At 33.9% G+C, this 23,483-nt stretch overlaps 1 protein-coding gene across 1 annotated transcript in view; it reads right to left on the bottom strand.

Moving 5' to 3' along the window:
• The window catches only part of TMPRSS15 (transmembrane serine protease 15), a 127,709-nt gene that overhangs the window by 85,266 nt on the left and 18,960 nt on the right, over positions 1–23,483 (bottom strand). Inside the window, exons 5-9 of the mRNA XM_006145594.2 lie at positions 17,954–18,085; positions 10,492–10,600; positions 6,168–6,274; positions 2,343–2,483; positions 1,277–1,426 (exon numbers count right to left, since the gene is read on the bottom strand). Of these exons, the coding sequence (XP_006145656.1) occupies positions 1,277–1,426; positions 2,343–2,483; positions 6,168–6,274; positions 10,492–10,600; positions 17,954–18,085 (639 nt within the window). The remainder of the gene's footprint in view (positions 1–1,276; positions 1,427–2,342; positions 2,484–6,167; positions 6,275–10,491; positions 10,601–17,953; positions 18,086–23,483) is intronic.

Here is a 23,483-nt window from a genome sequence, read left to right as displayed (position 1 = left end):
AGGAGAAGGGATTGTGGTGTGGCCATCACCCCTGGGGGGTGATTTCTTGCTTTCTGTCTCTCTGTTTCTCTCTGTCTGTCTGGCGAGCGCATGCACTCCATAGCAAAAACCTCTCCAAAAGAAAAGAAAAGAAAAGAAAAGAAAACAAATTCCAATCCCTTTCCTTTAGACCATGCTTTACAATTAATTTTCCATAGAGCTTTTCAAAAAAGTAAATCTATCTTCCTTTAAGATGATATAATCTCGCATATTGAAAAGTCTAAGAAATTCTTTAGAGAAATTATCAGAGCTGAGTGAAGTAAGCCAAGCTATGAAAGAAAGATATTGTATGTATCCACTCAATATAAACTGACTATCCACACTCTATGGTAGAGAGCGAAAAATTGAAGGACATAAAAGCAGTGAAGTTACTTAACGAGAATAGGACAGTGTGGAATGGGGGAAGTGAAGAGAAGAGGATAGAGAAAGATAGCAAGAGAACAATAGAGAGGCAGGACATTAGTGAGAAACAGATATGGCTTATTACCTGTTGATAATGACATGTATAGTATTCTCAACTGGATTGGTCTGAGAAGTATTTCATGATGGGTAAAGTCTTTTTACAAGCAAAATGAGAAATAGTGATTGACTTTGAAAAAATAATTAGAATAATAATAATATGATTGGGAAAAACATAGAAAAGTTATTGAATGATGAAGTGGGGAGATTAATGTCTCTGTATTGACTGACATGCATGGCATTCCCTTTTGAAAAAGCAATGTAATACACTGTGAAGTTATATGCAATTCAATGTAATATAAACAAGATTATGATGATAATAAAACAAAAAATAATAAGAAAAAAAAAGAAATTATCAGAGCTAACAAACAAGGATGTAGGATATGAGATCAATGTATGAAAATTCATTGTAGCTCTGTGTACAACCAATGAACAACAAGAAAATGAAACTAAGGCAAAACAGTCCAAGTTCAAGAAAATTAATTACTTCACACATTTTCTTCATTAGTAAGTGCCATGTTTTTGTTACCACAACCTAGTCTGTTTGTCTCTAATGATCTTCATGCACCTTTCATATTATAAAACTAGGGTAAAATAATATTTTTTAAAACATGTTAGCTTTTACTTGTCTTTTTGATTACCATATTTTATTCAAACGCATTTATTAGTTTTTAATATAAAAGTATGAATACTTTTTTGCATTTAATATTGCTTATTTTAAGCTGCAGAATAACACACTATATTCCTTTTGATTTTTGAATTAAAGAATGAATTATACCTGAAATATTGCCAAAAGTGTGGTCAAAGTTTGGTCCAGTAAAAGGAGGAAAGGTGTTTCCCTGGACCCTTTCCCATTCATTATCATCATTTAGGTCTTGAACCCAGAAACAAAAGCCATCCTCAAAAGTACAGTTAATTTTCTCAAAATCTGTGAATTAAAAAAAAAAGAATAAAAAACAAAGTGAAATTTAATCTATGATGAAAGTAGTTATATCACATTAAAAATAATCTAACCTTATACAGTTTGAATGGCAGATATGATATTATTTTTTAAAAATTAATCTTAACTCTTTCATTTTATTTATTTATTTTGAACAGCTTTGTGTTGCCAACTGTGTAAAATTAATGTTTCTCATGCCTCATCAGAGCTTTAGCAAATGCAAACTTCTTTAATCTCTACCTTTGTCTTCATTGATGTACCTACACAAACGTTGTTTTATATATTTTTTGTTTAAAACATATTCTAAAGTTTATTCATGACAGATCATGTGCACATGTACATGAGAGTGAGTGAGGAGAAAGACAGAGCCTCTTTCACATGGTCCGGTTGTGTAGCAATCTTCCTGTAATCTACGAGCTCATCTAATCTTGGAAATTTACATGACTGCACTGTGTCTTTCAAATTGACTGTGGTCACAATATGGAATCTGGCTTCTGTTAAGAAGCACTTTATTACTGTGCCAATGAGCCAGCCTCATCTTCATATTTTTCTTGCCCCCATTACTAAATGAAATACTTTGAATGAAATTAATTTTAGGTGGATTTATTTCTAAATTATTTTATAGTAATATTTTTTACCTTGGTATATTTTCAGTGTATATAATTTTAATGTATTCTTAAATTTATCTTTGATTTATAATTTTTCTCAAATTAGTTGATTTCTTTGAAGAATGTCAACTATTTTCTAATTTGTTTTTCCTTTCTAAGGATCAAGTAGAGATTCACATAAGAAACACTCATTAAAGAACTTTCATAACGCAAATTTCAGATTCTGCTACTTTTAATTTCTATAATGGTATTAAAGCATGTGAAACTTCAAAGCTTGAAGAAGAAGCAATACTTACCATTAAGCACACTGCTGTTAAATGTGGTATATGTTGCACTAAAGCCAATATAATCGTTTTCATCAGATTCTATGAGAAACGTGGCAGTAACTTGGTTGGAAAAAATCCTGATTGTACCAGGATTAGTCTCCCAAAAAGAAGCTATAAGAGAAAATGAATTACTGTTATGTGTACATATTTAGCTATTCATTCATCTATCCATCCATTAATCTGTTAGTTTATTGGATAATCTATCAATCTGTCTGTCTGATACCACTCACTTAACTAAAAGCATTAGCCTTACAATCAATTTATTTTAATTGAAATGTCTCTTCTAATCATTTGAAAACTTCAAGTTATTATACATATTTACAGTTTTTTAAAACCATATTTTCATTTTTAACTTGCTAAGTACATATGTAAAAACAAAAACTGCATTCCTTTATTGAAAAGAGCCCTCTAAGAAACAAATAAGTTAAGCACCTACACAACTCAAAGTTTGGCTCCATCAGATGTTACATGTGCCACACAAACAGGCATTAAAACTGGGCAACCAGAATGGAAACAAAAGGATATTTATTTGTTTAAAAATATATTTAATTTTATTTATCATCATTATTATTTTTCAACTTTATTTAATACATTCAATCACTTGTACATCACTTGACTTGTAAAGTGAATTTACCCAACACAAATACAACTCACATCAGTTCAGCTGAAGATACTATACATGTTATCATCAACAGACAACAGTCCATTTCTGTGTCCAATGAATGTCTTGCCTCTCTATTTTTCTCCTTAATATTTTTCATCACATTCTTCACCTCCCACCCTCTTCCCACACTGTCTCCAGTATCTGTAACAATAATCCATGCTTCTGTATCCTCTAATCTTTCAGAGGATATAGAAACAAAAGGATATTTCTATTGCTCTCTCTACCCATATAATTATATGAATGCATCCAAAGGAAAAAAAATAACTACTGATTAATTTTTAAAGGTTGAATTTTTCTTGATTACATATTATATCTAAAAAAGTACATTTTAAGACATTGTTTCCTTAAGAAATTCAGTATTATTTTACCCAAAAGAAATACTTCTGTGGATATTAATTTATCCAAGCAGTCACACAGATATGAATTAACTCATGGTGTCATCCACCAGCCAAGGCTCTTGAGAGTTGGTGTGGTGAAAGAGAAAACATGATAAAATGTGAGGGATTTTGGAAAGAGTTCAATGGATAGAGATGACAGACTTTCTACAGAGTATGACTCAAAAGGTCAAGTTCAAAACTCTTCTTTTATTCAATTTTTAAGAGTATAAATGCTGCGAGTAGAGTATCTCCTTGATAACATGAGGGATTTCTAATATATTTAAACATTTTATTGAGTACCCACTATGAATTTAGTTTAAAGTCAAGTGCCAATGACACAGAAAATAAACAAGTAATTTCTCCTGTTAGAAAAATTCAGATTGCTGGGACCAGCAGTTGGCATAATGGCTATGTCACTGGACTTCCATGTAATCTATTGCAGTTCAAGTCTCAGACCCTGTGGCTTAAACTCACACTGGGCACGTGTGCATACGTGCTTAAGATCCCGAGAGAATGGAGGAGAAGAGACTATGGCATGGCCATCCGGCCACCCCACCTGGGGGGGTGATTTCTCACTTTCTGCCTTTCTGTCTCTCTCTTTCTGATGAGCAAACACACCCTATAGCAAAAACCTCTTCAAGAAAAAAAGAAAAGAAAAATTCAGATTGATAAGTTATAAAAAATGCCATGTGGGTCAGCTGATGGCATGGTGGCTAGGGTGCTGGATGTCACATGGCCAACCATGGTTTGATTACAAGACTTGGTGCCTTGAAAATTATGTCAGACATGTGTACATGCATGCCATAAATCTTAAGAGGAGAATGGGAGAGAAAGCTTTGTGGCATGACCATTCACCCTGCAGATGATTCCTCTCTCTCTCTCTTTTCTCTCTCTGTCTCTTTCTCTCTTTCTAGTGAGCACACACACCCTGTGAAAAAAAACTTAAAGAAAAAGTAACGTAGAGTTATTCAATATAGGATAAATACTATGGAGGTACTAAGGAAAGAATCCTTAATTTTGTCAAGCACTGTCATTGGGACATCTTTGTTAGGTTCTGAAAGGAATGATCTTTTATGTCATTATTTGTAATGCTTCTCCACATAATGAACCCCTATCATGAACTGGAATGATATAATGAATACATTTTTGTGTACAAAATTCCTCTAACAAATATGTGAAGTTAATAAAAAATATTTTACCTTCAAACATATTTGCATATATTATTAAATTTCATATCCATGATATGATTTTTTTGTTTTAGAGAAATTGATAATTCATGAAGAGTATCTACCACTTATTGGACGGTTAATCTCTGTGAATTTATATATTTTCATTGGTAAAGTAGAGCTTATAATAACATGCACCTAATTCATTTTGGGGAGGATTTATAGAGTTAACTTAAAGTGCTGACAATACAGCTTGTAGGTTGATTGATGTATGCTAAAATTTCTGAATGTCATATTGTCTTTGGAGATATTTATATGAACTCATTTATTTGTCTATTTCTGTAAATATATTGTTCATAATTTTAAGGAACTGCCTTTATCAAATATAGAAATAGATTATGAAGTTCTTTGTTCATTTATTTAAGCCAAATGTGACATAGGAGTTCATATGTCTTTTGTGACTTTTGAAGCTGAATAATTGCATTGTATGTGAAATATGAGGGTTTCGAGTATGATTCCTGCCTTCCAAACTAACTCAGTCTGTGAATGTGTGTCCATTTACCCTCTTAGACCTCGATTTACTCCTTTGTATTGCATATTTCACCTATTTGTTGAAAGTATTATGTAAGAAAATCCACTGAAATTACTCAGTACAATGTCACATTAAGAGTACCCAATAAAATTAAATACTATTAGCATGTGCCTAAATATTTCTCAAACCACTAAATAAATCAAAGATATTTTACTTGTTTTAATTAACTTTTCATTATCTACAAGTACAGCTGGAAAAACAAAATTATTAAAAACAAATGTAATTATTATATAAACATCTATAAACTTTAATAATAATTACATAAATTTGCAATCTCACATTAGCTCAACACTTGACTGTTTCTCCAAGGTGTGAGGAAAACTAATTTTATCCTCATTTTATTTCCCCTTTGAATTAGGCCCCTTACTTTCACTGTTTTTTATGACTAGGTATGTTCTTTCAGGGGTGAGACAGAACGAAGTGGAGTGGTCACATAAATGTTGCTAGTGAATCCCGTGCCCTCCTCTTAGCATCCATCAGCATCCTGAATGAGAATGATAGTTATGCAGTAACAATGCTGTTCACACCTACCATTTATCAAAAATGTCTTCTGTACTAGACACTGTTTTGCCCACTTTATTAATATTAATCTTACAAGAGACCGAGAAGAGGGGTGCATGTTGAATATAAGAACAGAGACTCCAAATTTATAACACACACACTACAATAGAACGGTAATTTTCAGGGTTTGTCTCAATTTTGCTTAACAGGAGTAACATCTAAATACTGCAGGTAGCAAAGCATATTTCTTTGGAAAACTTCATAAGATTTAAAAATCATCAATTAGGAGGGAGCATGTAAAATAGTATCTACTGTATTACAAGGAAGATTAAATGGAGCACTGATTTTCAAATTCATATAATGAGAACCAGTTTTCTTTTTCCTTTCAGTGATTTAAATTTCAAGTCCTTATTCAGTTCAAAATCAAAGGGAAAAAATTTCACTAACGAAAGCTTGACTTTTCAATTTGATAATGGGTTATTTGTTTTAACTTACCTCTTAAAATCTTGCTTGATCCTACACCTTCATAAATACTTAATACATCTGTATAAAATGTATTAAAAGAATCGAAGCTCAGTTTAATTGAAAGTCCTTGGTTTACACTGAATTAAAAGGGAAAAAATGTCAGTTACAATGCTCTTAAAATTGTCATAATTCTTCATTTATTCTATAAGTAGAATGTACTTTCTCTGTGATAAAAACCTTATGAGATCTACCCTTTTAACAAAATTTTAAGTCTGAAGTCCAGTATTACTTTGAACACAATGTTTAGACCAATCTCTAAACTTTTCAGTCTTGCATAACTGAAACTCTTATGTCTGTTGAGCAGCAACCCCTCATTTCTCCCTTTTCCCACCATTCTCAGGCAGCCACTATTTTATTTCCACTCCTGAGAGTTTAACTACCCTAAATGCTTAATATAAGTGAAATCATCAATATTTATAATAATTTTGAGGAAAAGGCATCTAGGATAATCTTTGTTTACAACTCCACTGTCTCAGTGTTAGAATCAGAAATACGAACACTTCTTCAAATTACTTTAGAGGGGCAAAGTTCCCCTGAACTCCTCATAAGGGGAGAAGGCTGAAACAAGAATGTGGGAGATAATGTCTAAACTGGTTTGAGCATGAGGTAAAATGGGTTACCTGCAGATGAACCCAGGAGAGGGAATTGAACTGATAATGGGTAGAGATACAGTCTCTAAAGCCAGATTCAGCAGTTCAGGTATAGGTTCTGGAATAAAAACTTTGACAAGCTCTAGGAGTGACTGTGATGAACTCTTATGTTTGAGGACTATTGGAGTGAGATAGGTTGATTCAGAAGATACCATGGTGATGGTTTACTCTCAGACATGTTTGTTAATCTCAGGAGACAGCAGGGGTAAGGAGATCACAGTGAGGAAGTAGCTAATCTTCCCAGCCCTGACTGAGAGAAGGAGAACAAAGCTTTGGTTTCAGCAGTCTCTAAGTTCTACTTCAGTAGGTCAGTGTAGGTACAATTGGAGTGAGCCTGCTGGTGAGACCTTCAGGGAATCTAGTCAAAGCTTAAGAAGGCAGAGGCAGAAGATATGAAACAGACTTCACGGATGATTTCTGCTCTTTAAGTTAAAGTCTTAGTATTTTTAGGAAAGAATGTAGTAAGTTCTTCCCTCTGGTGTTTTCAAGCTGAAAAACTAAGGAATACCAGAGGAACTCCTTACAGGCCTTTGTGATCAGGAGTCCTCTGACTTTTCAGGACAAATAATTGGAGTTAGAAGAAAGAAGCATGTACATACCATATTCTACTTTCTTCTGATTCAGAAAACCAACTCACTTAGAAAATAGCACAGGAATTTATAAAACTAAAATTTAATTGAAGAATATAATTCAATGTTTTTATGTGTTAGCTTAGTTATTTTGCAATATTTTGAGAATGATGGGTATTTTGCCTCAGTTCATACATTTTGAATCTGAAAATGGTAATTTTGAATCCACACAGACTGTTTCTAGTATCCACATTCTTACTATTGAGACTATGCAAAAAGTGATCTTAATAAATTCCAAATGTGCCTTAATTGCATCTTAAACATTTCCCCACTTTTAAAATAGTTTTTCAAGCTTCTAGAAGAATCATTGCCTTTCCCCCTATTTTGATCACTATGGGGAAGAAAAAGATTCACTGACACAATGCATCTCTAATATAACAATCATCTCTGAGGAGAAAAAAAATAAATTATTTAAGTGCTTAATCAAATTATTATTTTGTATAAAGTACAGTGTTTGTTTCAGGATATTTTAGATTAGAATTGCTAAAATGATTTTGAAAATTAATTAATACATAGGAAGAAAAAAGAATAAAACCATCTAAGTTCTTGTTACAGAATGATCATTACATAAATGATACTTATTTTTGTAGCAAATGTTTATTCTTTTTTTTTTTGAGAGGTTTTTGCTATAAGGTGTGTGCGCTTGCCAGAAAGACAGAGAGAGACAGAGAAATAGAAAGCGAGAAATCACCCCCCAGGGGGGATGGCCACACTGCAATCCCTTCTCCTCCATTCTCCTCTTGGGATCTTGGGCATGCACGCAGACACACCCAGCGTGAGTTTAAGCCATGGGTCTGAGACTCAAACCTTGATCAGCTACATGGGAGTTCAGAGATATAGTCATTATGCTAACTGCTGGTTCCGCAAATGTTTATTCTGTGTTCTGAAGAATATAAAAGAATATAATTTTAAAAATTTTCTTAGGGATAATGCTAGTGGCCATTATAAATTTTGATATTATATTATGATATTATATATGGGGTGTGTGTGTATAAATATAAATATATATATATAACTGTATATAATATAGTAATATATCATATATGCTATAGTTTATATAGTATATACACACTATATATAATGTATATAACATGTGTGTATATATATATATACACAATATATATTAGGGAGATTAGAGAAATTTTTGCTATAGGGAAAGTGCACTCTTGGAAGAGACAGAGAAATCACCCCCTGGAGGAACAGCCACTCCACAAGTTTTTCTTCTTCCACTCTCCTCTCATGATTTTGGGCACACAAGCACATGCTCTTGGTGTGAGTTTCAAGTCACTAGTTCAGGATTTGAACTACAGTTGACCATGTGGGAGCAGTTCAGGATTTGAACTATAGTTGACCATGTGGGAGGCCAGTGACATAAGCATTATGCCATCTGCTGGTCCCTAAAAATATTCTATGTGGGAATTGGAAATAATATTTTCCAAATAGATTAATTTTTCAACTGGCAAGAATTATATAGAAATGACCATTTTAAAGATACAAATTTGTTTTCACCCCACAAATAATAAATTGTCTAGAGCATAAAACAGAGGATATTGTGCTCTTAGTTAAATCATATATCTTATGTAAGCTTGAGCTTCAAAATATAAATTAAGAGAACAAAATATTCTTCTTTCCCTGAAAAATACCAAGTAAATATGTATAGAACATTCTTTTCTTCATATCTCCTCTGTCAGATATGTCAATATAGGAAAATTACCCTGGTGATTATTTATTGAACCATTTCCTATCATTTGTTTGGCAAGAACCTGAGGCTCTGCCCTTTAACCCTCTTTAATCAGCTATTACCCTGATACCCCCAGCTTTCTAGTGAGTCATTACAATGATTAAAATTATACCATAGGTCAATTTATTAAACCATTATCCCACCCAGTTGTCATGAGAAATGAACTAACTGAATATAATTTCTCCAAGTGAATTTCATGAAACATTTATTCTGCCTGCTCTATGGGAAGAAATGTTCGCTGCCCTAATAAAAAAATTTTTAGAGCTACACAAAGTCCTATACTTCTTTTTTTTTTTTTTTTTTTTAACCTAGGTCCCAGAGATTAAAAAAATGTACGCTCTCCAGAGAGAAGCAGTAAGAAATCCCTTATCCCTCACCACCTGAGGTAGGGGGGTGGCCACACCACAATCCCTTCTTCACTCTTCTCCTGGGATCTTGGGCTCTCATGCACATATACCCAGCATGATTTTCAAGCCATAAGTCCAGCAACTCAAACCATTATCCACCTGCTGGCCCCTGAAGTCCTGTACTTTTAAGTGTTAATGAATTTATTTCAGAATCCATTGTATGTATTTGAGTACAAATTGTTTTTCTTCTTATAATATCTGGGAGATACTTCAGGTATTCCTCCTCTGTGAAAAGTGCTTAAGAGAGCATTAGGTAGATAAGCTATTAGCAGCCTGATTATTTTAATCATTATTGTAAGTAAATTAGTAACTTAAATTAAGAGTTCAGAGGTCAAATATGTAGTAATTGATCCAAATGTCATTCAAGTTATAGTGAAAGGATGTATGTAAAGGGTGTTCCTTGTTCTTAATCTGCTTTATGTAAATCACACTGTTGGAAGCTTTTGCAGTTACTGGCATAGTAAGAAAGGAACTAGACTGAGCCAGATGCAGGTGATGTGAGTTTGCATTTCCTGTGACAAGAACCATACATGTGTGCTGCTTGCCCTGACAACAAATGATCTGTGCCAATCTGAGGGTGGAGAATCTTGCTATAGAGCCTAATGAGCTGGCCCCATTTATTTGCATTGTTCACAGAATGGAATATCTTTAAAATGGTTGAAAACAAGAAAGAAACTTTTGAATAGTTTGGGAGTTTCATAGTTAATGAAAACAGTAACTGTAAAAAAATAGTACTGGAAGTGATACAAATAGTTTGTCAGTTTCATAATTAATGAAAACAATAACTGTAAAAAAATAGTACTGGAAGTGATACGACATTGCATCAGAAAAAGACCGTATGACTTAAGAATAGAGATGGTATAGTACCTTATGATCCACTGGCAAACAGTGCTTGATTTTGAAGGATTTGGATAATGGGTAGCCTGGAAAGACCCAGAAGGTTCAGTCAACAAAAATCTTCCATCACAAGCAGTAGCTGCAAAAGGAAATGGCAATCCATGCTGGATGAAAGCAATCTTGGGATTCAAATTCACTAAAAAAACAGTTCACTGAACACTTAAGACAGAATCTGTACAAGGCTGTTTTACAAAACTTATATGACCAAATAGGGGTAAATCAAAACTCATGATCTATTTAGAAATATTACCTATTTAAAAATATTCTTACATATCCCATCATAAAATAATGTAGGAAGAATTCCATGCCTAAACACCCATACCTCAGCTGAATTTCAAGTGTGTTCTTCCATATTTCAAAGAAACACATATATCTTAATTGTAAATTGTCAATTGAGACAAATTATTTATCTTGGTTTCCCATTAAATTGTAGTTATTTGAATTTCAGATATCGTCATGCATCACTTAACAACAGGGAAATGCATTACTTAACAACGGAAAGATTCTGAGCAACGTGCAGCTGGGCGATTTTGTGGTCTCAAGATAAAAATATGCACCTGAATAGGGCGCTTACCATGAACAAAGCTTGCAGGAGTAGAAGTTGTGTGTAGTGAGTGAGAGAGTGGTGAGTGACTGTGAAGGCCTAGGGTATTACTATAATTACCACAAACTTTTAAACAACTTTACACTAAAGCTACAATAAATTTAAACAACTTTCTTCAATAATATTAGGTGTTCTGGAAAGTTATAAAGTATTTTTCTCTTTTTTTCTATGCAAAAATATGTTATGACTTTTCCAAAGACCCAATGGGTTAACCTTGGCTTACTTTAACAATCTTACTTTATAAACTTTTTAGTTTTTTAAACTTTGAGTTTTGTTATAATACTTTGCTTAAGACAAAACATTGTATAGTTGTTCAAATATATTTGCTTTATTTATATTCTTATTCTATAAGCTTTTATATGCTTTAGTTTTATTTATTCATTTATCTTTCAATTTTAAAGTTTTTTTTTGTTTAACACCAAAATTTCGCCTATGCCTACAGAGTCAGAATCAAAATATCAGTGTCTTCCACTTCCTTATCTCATCTCAGTTGAAAAATGAAGATGAACAAAATATCAGATTAAATTAAGCATAACAGAAAGGGTGTAATTAGAAGACGTAGTAAATATGGGTCAGCAGGTGCCTTGGTAGCTAATGCACTGGATTCTCACATGGACAAGCATGGGTTTGAGTCCCAGAACTAGTGCTTGGAGGGTAATGTCTTACATTCCATCTCTCTGTCTCTCTGGAGAACGCACATACCCTATGGGAGAAAGAAATGTTAAACACAAAATTGATGAGACTGCTTTCAGCATAACATAGCCTAGTGTTTCACAGTAAAGTTTTTTTAAAAAATAGAATTATAAGGTTGGCCGGTGGCATGATAGTTAGGGTGCTGAACTCCCACTGACCAACTGTGATTTGAATAGTGGATATGAAGGCTTGGTTTCTCAGTTTCTCTCTCACTATATCTGTGTCTCTCTGGTCAAATAATAATAATAATAAATACAATATAATAAAATAATTGTTTAAAAACTAAGATTTTACTCTGAAATAATAAGTATAGTAAATACATAAACCAATAACAGCATCATTTATTGATATAAAATATGTATGCATTGCACATAATTTTATGTGTTACGTGTTTATATATGTAAGCGCAGTGTAGTAGTATTCACACCGACATCACTACAAACATGAATGATATGTTGCATGATGACATTATGATGGTTGTAATGGCATTAGACAATAAGAATTTTTCAGCTCTATTTTAATCTTATGAGATTATTGTGGTGTATATTGACTGAAATGTTGTTATGTAATGCATGAAAATTAATACACAAAGTGCTATGACCTGAAAGCGATTAAATTAAGGCCAGGCAAATAATACATATGATGATAACATGGTGTTAGTGTCCTGCAGAAATTTCAACAATTAATCTATTTCACCTATCTTTTACAGTTCTTACTCTACTACTTTTGGATAGACTTACAATTTGGCTGAATATTTACAGTCAATATTTTACATTATCTATGACTTGTTTTATGATTACTTACTTTACTCTTTTAGTTTTATAACACATTTATTTCATGAGCATCTCTTTAGTGTCATGAATCATTATTGTGTATGATTTATATCAGAATCAGTTCCAATTAGATTAAATCTTAAAGGTATGAAGCAGAAGTCATAGTTTATAGCTGCTTGTTGTTTTTATCCACATGATATATATAATGTGTTGTAAAAACATAAAGCTATTTTATTTTCAGTTTTTCTTACATTATTTTTTCTATATATAAGTTTGTTCTGTTAACATCATATTCTAAAATTATGACTTCTGGAATATGCCTTTTTTTTCTGGGTAGGTTGTAAGTTTCTCATATTCCAGAACCACTGATGGAAGGTGAGAAGATAAAGAAAATATATCAAAATTAAATGACTGCCTTTGGGGGACCAGCAGGTGCTGTAATGATTATGTCGCTGGACTACCACGTAGTCAACCCTGGTTCGAGTTTTAGATTCAGTGGCTTAAAACACACTGGGCACGTGTGCATACATGCCTAAAGTCCTGAGAGGAGAATGGAAGAGAACAGATTGCAGCATGTTCATCCCCCTGGGGAGTTGATTTCTCTCTTTCTGTCTCCTGTCTCTCTTTGTCTTTCCAGCAAACACATGCACCCAGTAAAAAAAAAAATCTCTCTAAAAAAAAAATTAGTGCCTTTGGCAGCTAAATTCTAGAATAAAGCTAATCCTAAATTGAAGAGAGGAAAAGCTCACAATAACATTATATAAAAATTCTATTAAATTATATGATACACATTATTATATGACAAATATTTTATATGAATATAAATAAATAAATAATGAACAGAACACTAAAATTTTGGTAAAAATCTTGTGTTTTTTTTTTTTTTACCATTTACTATTTTTGGTATTATTCTAAAAAGCATGAAATATTTATTTTAGCAAGTTAATTTTAAGACCCCAAGTCTGCTTATGCATAATTACTTAATAATTGACTGCTTTGGCTTATGACTTTATGACCTGATTCTCAGCATACCAAAAAAAAAATAAAGACAAAGTCTAATAACAGAAAAGATCATAACCCATAATGTAAAGATTTAATTCTGAACAGTTCATTTCACACCCTTTGAAAAATAATAGAAAATATTATTTGTTGATAGAAAAAAATCTTTTTATGTATAATACTTATTATATAATTGTCCTTGCAGCAAACAAGAACAATTAAGGTGAATTTGTTAGGATGTGAAGATAAACAGTAAGATATTTTATTTTAAATGCAATGTGAAGTAATTTTCTACTTGTGAAAGGAAATCTTTCCTCATCCTCAACTCTCTGTCCCATGTAAACCATATCAAACAAATGTGGCAATTAATGCTTTAGCTCTAATAACCACAAGAACAAAAATCATATTTGCTTATATTTTATGTGATACACAGAGTCTCTTAATCATGACTTGTTAAAAAAAAAAAGAAACAAAACATGAACTCAAAGACTATAAGCAGGGCAAGAAAGTCCATTACTATTCTAAATAGTTTATATTTTAACTATGATACTTAAGAGCCAGTGAGGTAGTGTGATCAATTCCCCTAAACTTAATATATAACAGCTAATATTTATGAAATGTTTCCTATGTGTCAGTTATTACAAAGCAGTATGTATGCATTAATATAATCATTACAACAACCCTATGAGGTTATACTACAGTTAGGAAGTCTGTAGCATAGAGGGATTAAGCAACTAGCATAATGTCTCCCAGCTTATAAACAAAAAATCAATTCCAGGCTGTCTTATTCTAGACCATACTGTGCTATACTGCTTCAAACCACAATACACAGAGCTACCATAATAACATCACCAACTCTTTGAGCTATGGAGTAGGTAAGTTTTAGTAGGAATAAATCATTTACAGGTCAAATTCTATTCTAGACAGCACTACATGTGAGCAAAGATGAAGAATATTTCTAAAGGTATTAAAATAGTATTGAACTATCTATAATAGCAATGTTCAGAATGCCAGAATACTATCATTTCAAAATATAGACTTGTGCAAGGGACTTTCTCACAAATTCTTTCATTTAATTTCAGGAAGGTTTTGGAGAAGCTAATTTTATGTATGACAATGAAGCAGAATAGGCTTTCAGGAGGAAAAAAAATATATAACTCAGCCTGTGGACAAACAGAATTTGTGGGTTTTGAGGGTTATGATTTTTAGACTGCACAATGCTTGCTAGTGCAGCACGAGGAAAAAATTCCAAATGGGAGACAAATGAACCTGTCAGACTCAGACATTCTGTTGCATTATCAGAGCTTTGCCTGTAATGGGACAGTATTCATAAGGGTATGTGCTTAGAACTCACTGAGAGCTCCCTCTGCTGGCGCAACATTTACTAATTGTGTGTTTGCTCCAGGCGTTGAATTCTCCAGGATAAATCAAACATGATCTAAGCTCACCCATCAAGGTCTATTATACACATACATATGAGGCATACAAACTATGAAGACATTTGCCAGCTTCCAAACAGGCCTGCACATTGGCCTAAATGCTGTGAGTCAGCAGTTACTTCTCACAGGTCAGCTAAAAAGTGAACTTTCTTGCTGATGCAATTCTAATCAGAAGAGAAAAACAATTTAAAGAAATCTTGGTTCAGCTATAGTCAGCTATATGTTGTGCAAACCTAAATAACCAAAAACTAAAAGAGGAAACTGTGAGGAAGTCAACATTAATGTGACTCTATTAATAACACAAACTAGAATTAGAGCTCACAGCAGGGGCAAAAAAAAAAATTGAAAGAGCAAAGGTCAATTTTATGTGGAGAAAATTATCTTAAATTAATTTTATAAATGTTTCTGTTCATGGAGATTGATAGGCAAAGGGCTTCAGGTGAAAATTAGAAGTTTGAGCTGATGTGGAAGTCTACTGGGCTTTTGAGCTCACCATCATCAATGATTAAAATGAATAAATTAACAAATACTCCTGAATTCTCACTGGATAAAGATAAATTGACTTTTTCACTACCTTATCTGACAACGATTTATATTTATTTACCCAAATAGATGCAATGCTAATTTTAGAGTACTACCAATAAGGGAATCAAGAAAATGGAAAGTGAGGAACTAGACACTTAGAAGTTAGTGATACAGAAAACTAACTGAAACGAAGGTTCATTAAATATAAAGCTGCCATAATACTGAAAAGTTATAATGCAGTTAAAGTCTTTAAAGCAAATTCAGTTCTTTTCATTTTTTAAAAAAATTTGCCTTAGGACAAATACTCTTGCACGAGGAAGACAGAGAGAGAGAAAGAGACAGAGAGAGAGAGAGAGAGAGACAGAGAGAGAGAGAGAGAATGAGAGAGAGAAGGAGGGGCCAGCAAGTAGCATGGTGGTTAAGGGCACTGGATTCCCACATGCCTGACCACAGTTTGAGTCTTGGACCTGGCAACTTGCTTTCTCACTTTCTCTTTCTCTCTCTCTCTCTCTCTCAGCAAATTAAAATAAATAAAGTTAAATAAAAATAATCCTTTTTTAAAAATAAAGGAAAGTGTAAAGTACTTCCCAGGAGGGATGACTTCACCACAGTCCCTTCTACTACACTCTCCTCTCGGGATTTTGGGCACACAGACACATGCATCCTATTTGTTTTTCAAGCCTCAGAGTCCAGGACTTGAAATGTTCAATCAGCCATGTGGGATCCAATTGTCTTAACCATCATGCCACTGTCTGGCCTGCAATGATTTTACAGTGATATTCGCTTATCATGAATATTATTGGCTTCATGAGAACAGACAACAAATAATAAATGTAGTACATTTTCTGATTATTCAATTCACCTAATATATTTATTATGCCTTTTCTTCTGTTTATGGTATTTATCATTACTACACATGCTTACAGCTCTGTGTGTGTCTTTGACATGTCACTGTTTCTGAAATCAGCATCACCTGTGTTACCTCATGGTGGCACACTTGTATCAGGTTCTCTCTGAAAGGGTATTGGAAAATGCCTGAATACCATAGCAAAAAAGAAGGTTGCTTTCTTCTTCTTTGAGCAACTTAGTTATATAAAATAGATTAAAGAATATTCCGTAGCCTGCACTTTCTTCCAATATACTCTGAGTACACTTCAAAGAATGTAGTTAAACTTTGAAGGCTTGAATTTTATCCTAGAACATTTGAATTGGGATTGCTTAGCGGAAGTCTCTTTAGGAGAGTTGTCTTTTGTTGAGTTGGTACTGGGAAACAGCCCAACTGCCTGCTTTTAAAGGATGTACTAGCAGATAAGTAATTTTTTAAAGTTTAGTCATATTGAGGTATTGACCTTCAACTACTACTAAGCAAGATGAAAAAGGTGTAACAAATAATAGAAGAGCAAAGGGTAGCAAATAGCTACCACAACCTTTAACACGTTTCAGGAACTAATTGTACTCAGGATTAACTTTTTAAAATTATAATAAAATCATACCTAAAATGTTCAATTTATAGTCTGTTCAATTTTTCTTAATTAAATTTCAGGCCATGATATTTAAATAGCTCTACACAGTCTTTATTCATTTTTACTTATATCTGTGCAACAAGCGTTGATATGTTACACATAAAAATAAGTTGCCTATGTAGATGCTGCTTTCTAGTAATCTTAATTAAATAAAAAACAGCTATAAAATTTAAAACATGAGCAAAGTAAATATATTTAAATGACTTGGAGCCATGCTAGATAGATAGTAAGTGCTACTTAAGTATTTAATAATAATTATAATATAATATGATAGTATTATTAATACTCAAAACAGATGTCCAAATATACAAATAAAGAGTGGATGGATCATTTATGAGACATTAAGTTCTTACTTATAACTAGTATCCATTATTCACATAACTATAAGCATGAATAATACAACAATCAAAATTAAAGTGTGGTGTTCACTGTGTTAGGAACTATTAAAATAGCAAATGAAAAAAGATGAATATAATAGTGAAAAACAATGAAAAATGCATTAGTGAGAAGTGGGAATGTGTAAGTGAGATACCAAATTCATAATAGTTCAGAGTAGTTTAGTATAGAGCAGGGATGAAAAATTGTGGCAGACATCATTAGTCACAGCATCAGATGGAATCTATCCAAATGATTCCTGTAATTAATATGTTTAATAATAAGCAATAAAGTTTAGGAAAATACTCATACAATTATTTTAATATTTTGTATTAAATTACGAATTTCTTTCTTACGTAGATATGAGAGTAGCTCATTGTTGAGTAGTTTCAGTATCTGAGGTTATACTATGTGTGTGTGTGTGTGTGTGTGTGTGTGTATATATACAGTGAGGGAGGATGAAAAGGAAGGAGGGGAAAAACATTGGGGAAGTGGGCTTACCACAAATTCCACTGTCTTCATCTGAGCCATCTGGACAATTTACTTCACCATCACAAAATAAATCAATTGCTATACATGTTAGGGCATCAGAGCAAGATCTTGAACCAGGCAGGCAGTTTATTGAAACATTTCCTTAAAAAAAAATTAAAATGATAAGCTTTTAGTGGTTGATAAGTGGTGTGGTGGTTAAGGGCACTGGACTCCACATGGCTCACTGAGGTTCAAGTCCGGGACCTGGTGGCTGCATATTCCCTCTCTCTCTCTCTCTCTCTCTATCTTTATCTCTCTAACTCTGTCCCTCTCTGGTCAAATTTAAATAAATAAATAAATGAAGTTAAATAAAATAATTTTTTAAAAAATGATACGTTTTCCACACAGACTTAATTTCCAACTGATAAAATATAAACAATGTTCAAATATCTATTGTGTATTTATTGTGTATTTTTTAATCATTTTGTTGATTATTTACAAGTGTTTATGTTAATTTCCATTAGAAATATTTATTTCATTTGGTAAATTAATCATTAGTAAAAAATATAAAATTTTAGATTAAAAAAATTATGTAATCATAGATGTTAAATATGAATGCTTACTTTATTGATTTTAACCCTGACAAATCAGTACTACCATCTGGCTCTTTAGTGACCAATATTTACTTCTCTTATGAGTGTTGTGTTCTATTTGGGGCAACTTATTGAAATATTTTTCATATCACCTATAGCATCAAGTAGCCACTTCATTTTCTCATTAATGTACTTGACAATACAGTGGCTTAAGTCAAGAATAAAATGTATCAGAGAAAGACATCCATTTTATTTTTAATTTTTAAAATATTTTAAAGAATTATTTTATTTAATTCTGTTAATTATTATTATTATTTTGGAGAGTTTTTTGCTATAGGGTGTGTGCGCTCACCAGAAAGATGGAGAGATCCAGAGAGACAGAAAGTGAGAAATTACCCCCCCCCCCCAGGGGGATGGCCATGCTGCAATCCCTTCTCCTTCATTCTCCTTTTGGGATCTTGAGCATGCACACGCACGCACCTGGTGTGAGTTTCAGCCTCTGGGTCTGGGACTCAAACCACGGTCGACTACATGGGAGTTCAGTGACATAGCCATTATGCCAACTGCTGGTCTCACATTATTATTATTACTTTAATTGGACCAGACAGACACACACAGAGAGAGAAGGAAAGTGAGAAAGCAAGTTGCCAGGTTTGGGACTTGAACCATGGTCAGCCATCCCAACCACGATGCCACCTGCCAGCCTCAAACCATCCACTTTAAAGTAAGGTAAAATATTTAATCTTCTTAGTGCTTTGTTACATTAAGAAGTAGAAAAACCCAATGGCTCCTTCATTTAATATCTCTTTTCTTTTTGAGTCAGAGATTATTTTGGGGGGTAAAATGCAAACACGCTTGTACAGGGTTCTGCCATATGCCAGACAGGATCTGACCATTTTGCAACTATCAAACTGCCTTGTTTTTCACCTACCCCACTTGGTACAAAGATGCACCAGGAAGTGTATTTTACCCTTTAGAAATTAACTTGGAAAATTTAAGGACAATTCTAAAAATAAGACATAGTCTTATGTGCCCATAAAACAAGACATATCTTTTTAGTTTTCAGAGCAATGTAGGGATGTGATTATTTTTGTCTCTGACTAGACCAACAATGATGATTTAAAGCTTTTGAGATCTTTAACTTAATAGTTTTTTAATAGTTTATTATTTTACATTTTAAAGTCAGCCCTGTATTGCCATCTGCTGGGTTTTAAAAGTACAAAGTTCTGGGACCAGCAGTTAGCATAATGGCTATGTTGCTAGACTCCCATGTAGTCGACCGTGGTTCGCATCCTGGACCAGGTCGGGCACATGTGCATGCATGCCCAATATCCTGAGAGGAGAATGGAGGAGAAAGGATTGCGGTGTGGTCATCCCCCCTGAGGGGTGATTTCTCGCTTTCTGTCTCTCTGTCTCTCTCCGTCTGTCTGGCAAGTGCATGTGTTCTATAGCAAAAAAACTCTCAAAAAAAAAAAGTACAAAGTTCTAAAATGTCCCCTAATGCCCTATAAAATTAATTGGGAAAATAAAAAGTGCTTATGTAAATGAATCTACTAAACAACACTTTCTTAGAAACATTTATAGGGAGCATTGCTGAGTATTTACAGGAGAAAGGTTTGCGGTGTGGTCAGCCCCCCTGAGGGGTGATTTCTCGCTTTCTGTCTCTCTGTCTCTCTCCGTCTGTCTGGCAAGTGCATGTGTTCTATAGCAAAAAAACTCTCAAAAAAAAAAAGTACAAAGTTCTAAAATGTCCCCTAATGCCCTATAAAATTAATTGGGAAAATAAAAAGTGCTTATGTAAATGAATCTACTAAACAACACTTTCTTAGAAACATTTATAGGGAGCATTGCTGAGTATTTACATGACTAAATTTAACTTTTGTAACTGACTCTCATTAGAGGGAATATAAACCATTGAGAAATTCAGGCAACTCATAATATCTAAAATAGAACAGAATAAAAATCGGAGTCATTCCCAAAAGACAGAATACTTCATTTAAGAGAGTAAAAAATGATCAAAAGGTTTTAATAAACCCAAATACATAATTGTTGATATATTAGAAATAGTCATCAAGAGAGCCCTTAATTATTGAATTTCTAATTCAGAAAAGGTGTAACGTTTCATAGTTTCCCATAAGCACTTGATAAGTGATTAAACAAGAAAGAAGCACTATACTTAAAACTGTCTTATTTCAACAGTATCTAATAGAATTCTAAGTATTAAGCACTTTATGTAAATATTTTTTATTAGTTTGTTATGGGACACATGCGCTCACTGGAAAGAGACAGAGAGACAGCGAGAGAGAGAAAAAGTAAAAAATCAAGCCCCAAGAGGGATGGCCATGCCTCGATCTCTTCTCAATTCTTTCAGATTTTGGGCACATGTACAGATGTGCTCAGTGTGTTCGTCAAGCTGCCAGTCCTGGACTTGAACTACATAGAGCTCATTTAGAATCCAGCCGCCATAATCACCACACTGCCAGTTAGCTCTACTATTCACATTTGAAAGACTGGATTTGGGGACAGAGCTAAGAAGATAGATATTTTTGGATCTCCTAATGCTTCTCATGGGAGCTTCATTTCCTGATGCTTCACATTTCCAGCCATGTCTATTGAACTCTCTAGACTGAACTTCAAACCTACACTGGCAAGCAATGCCACCTGGGATCCTTTGATCTCATTAATGATCATTCATTCCTTTCGCAAGTGATCATTATCTCCTTTTTTTTTTTTTCATGAAGTTTAAAGGATGAAGATAAAAAGACAAGTAAGGCACAGACTCTCTTTATGAAGTTTAGAGTTTAGTGGGACTGCTTCATTAAGTGATTGTTTTTTAAAAAGAAGTATAAAAAAGTGCCATGAGAGCACCTAGGATTTGGCAATTACTTTCCTTTTAAGACAGACATTAAAAACACCTTAAGAGAAGAGGTCATATTTAAAGTAGGTTTTGAAAGATGCCTAGAAATGCACCAGAAGAAGGTATATAGATGCACATGGTGATGAGACAAGAGCACGTCAACATATGGGAAACAGATGAATCTGTTTTATGTAGATGACAGGATATTTGTGGAAACTATAGCAAGTAGGGCATTCATGTTAGATTTTTGGGTAACTTTTTTTCTTGATTTTTATGTTTTATTTTACCAGAGGGCATATGCACTTGCTAGAGAGATAGACCAAGAGAGAGGGAGAGGGAGAGGGAGAGAGCACCTCCACTGGGACCTGGTCATGCCATAATCTCTTCTCCATTTCTCCATCCTGTCAGGATTTGAGCCATGCATTCACATGGACCCAGCATGTTTCTCAGATGCAGCCAAATTAGACTGGCATGGATGGCCACGTGGGATGGTACTCCCTTAATCACCAGACCAAAGGACTGGCCCTGGGGCTACTTTTGATCTTTGTTAACTGTGAGAAATATTTATACAGGTAATGTAATGGAAATTCTTTACATATATGTAGTATGTCCAGTCCATGTTTTATAAAGATAATTCTAGGGCCATGTGGAATATCATGTGGAGAGAGGAGGCCATTCAAGAACTTTTAGTAGTCCAGGTGAAAATTGATGAGAGCTAAAACTCTGGCACTGGCAGAGGAGATAGGGCATGGCCTCAGTAGATATTTTCCACGTACAATTGATGAACTTCAGTGATCAGATGAACCCTTGACCAAGATCAGGGGAAGTGGAGAAATCGATGTTAAGGAGTGGGCCATTGAATTTACTAATGGTCATTACACACTACTGTGATTATAAGAGATTAGATCAAATTATTTTTGTTCAAAGGTGGGAATATTAAGTATTCTTGCTTAGTTTTTATGTCCTCTCTTAGACTCTTTGAAAAACACTCTTTAGCTGACTTGGACTGTGAAGAGAAGTTTGTCATATGGAAACTAACATAAAAAATGCACATAAATGATTACCATTTCAAACAAATCACTTATTGAAGTATTAACTAATACATAAATTTTACAGATACCAGTTTTTAAAAATGACCTTATATTTCCAAAACTAGGGTTCTCTTGGGGTCAGCACATGGCCTGGTGGTTACAGTGCTGGACTCTCACATAGCTGAGTAGGGTTCAATTGACTAGCTCTCCCACAGACCTGGGGGGCTTGAGGATTATGCTGGGTGCATGTGTGTGATGTCCAGAATCCCAGGAAGAGAATGGAAGAAAAAGGATTGTGGCATAGCTATACCTTCTGGAGGTGGGGAGTGATTTCTCACTTTCCTTCTTACTGTCTCTGTCTCTCCCCTCCCTAATGAGTGCACTCACCCTTTGGCAAAATCCTTAAGAAAAAACAAACAAATAGCTGGAGCTCTACAACTCATGTGTAACTTGGTTTGTGTTTAATTTCTTAATTTCACCATAGTATTTCCTCTTTTCTGAGAAGACTATTAGACTATGCTTGTCAACAGGAAAGTTTTAAGAATAGAGTTAATAAATTCTGGTTAAAGAAATATATACAAAGATACCAGTAATTGATTTTGTTTATTAGAAGTGATCAAATAGACTTAATGTTAACAAGTTTTTTTGTTTGTTTGTTTTGGAGGGGTTTTTGCTATAGGGCGCATGCGCTTGCCAGAAAGACAGAGAAAGACATAGAGACAGAAAGCGAGAAATCACCCCCCAGAGGGGATGGCCACACCGCAATCCCTTCTTCTCCATTCTCCTCTTGGGATCTTGGGCACGCACGCACACGTGCCCGGCATGAGTTTTAAGCCACCAGGTCTGGGACACAAATTGCGGTCGGTTACATGGGAGTCCAGTGACATAGCCATTACGCTAACTGCTGGTCCCTATGTTGACAAGTATTTTTCATTAGAGTGGGAAAAAGACTTGCACACATTTTTATATCTTCGGGATATTTGGTTTTGGCATGCCATGAATATACAATAGTAAATTATTGTTATTTGGAATTCTGCAAATAGGTTCTAATTATCTATTTATTTTGTGTCATGAAGGAT

Source organism: Tupaia chinensis, unplaced genomic scaffold, assembly GCF_000334495.1.
Source record: "Tupaia chinensis unplaced genomic scaffold, TupChi_1.0 Scaffold000157_1, whole genome shotgun sequence".
Classification (NCBI taxonomy): Eukaryota; Metazoa; Chordata; class Mammalia; order Scandentia; family Tupaiidae; genus Tupaia; species Tupaia belangeri.
Note: the sequence above shows the minus strand (reverse complement) of the source record. Positions and strands in the feature narration are given on the sequence as shown.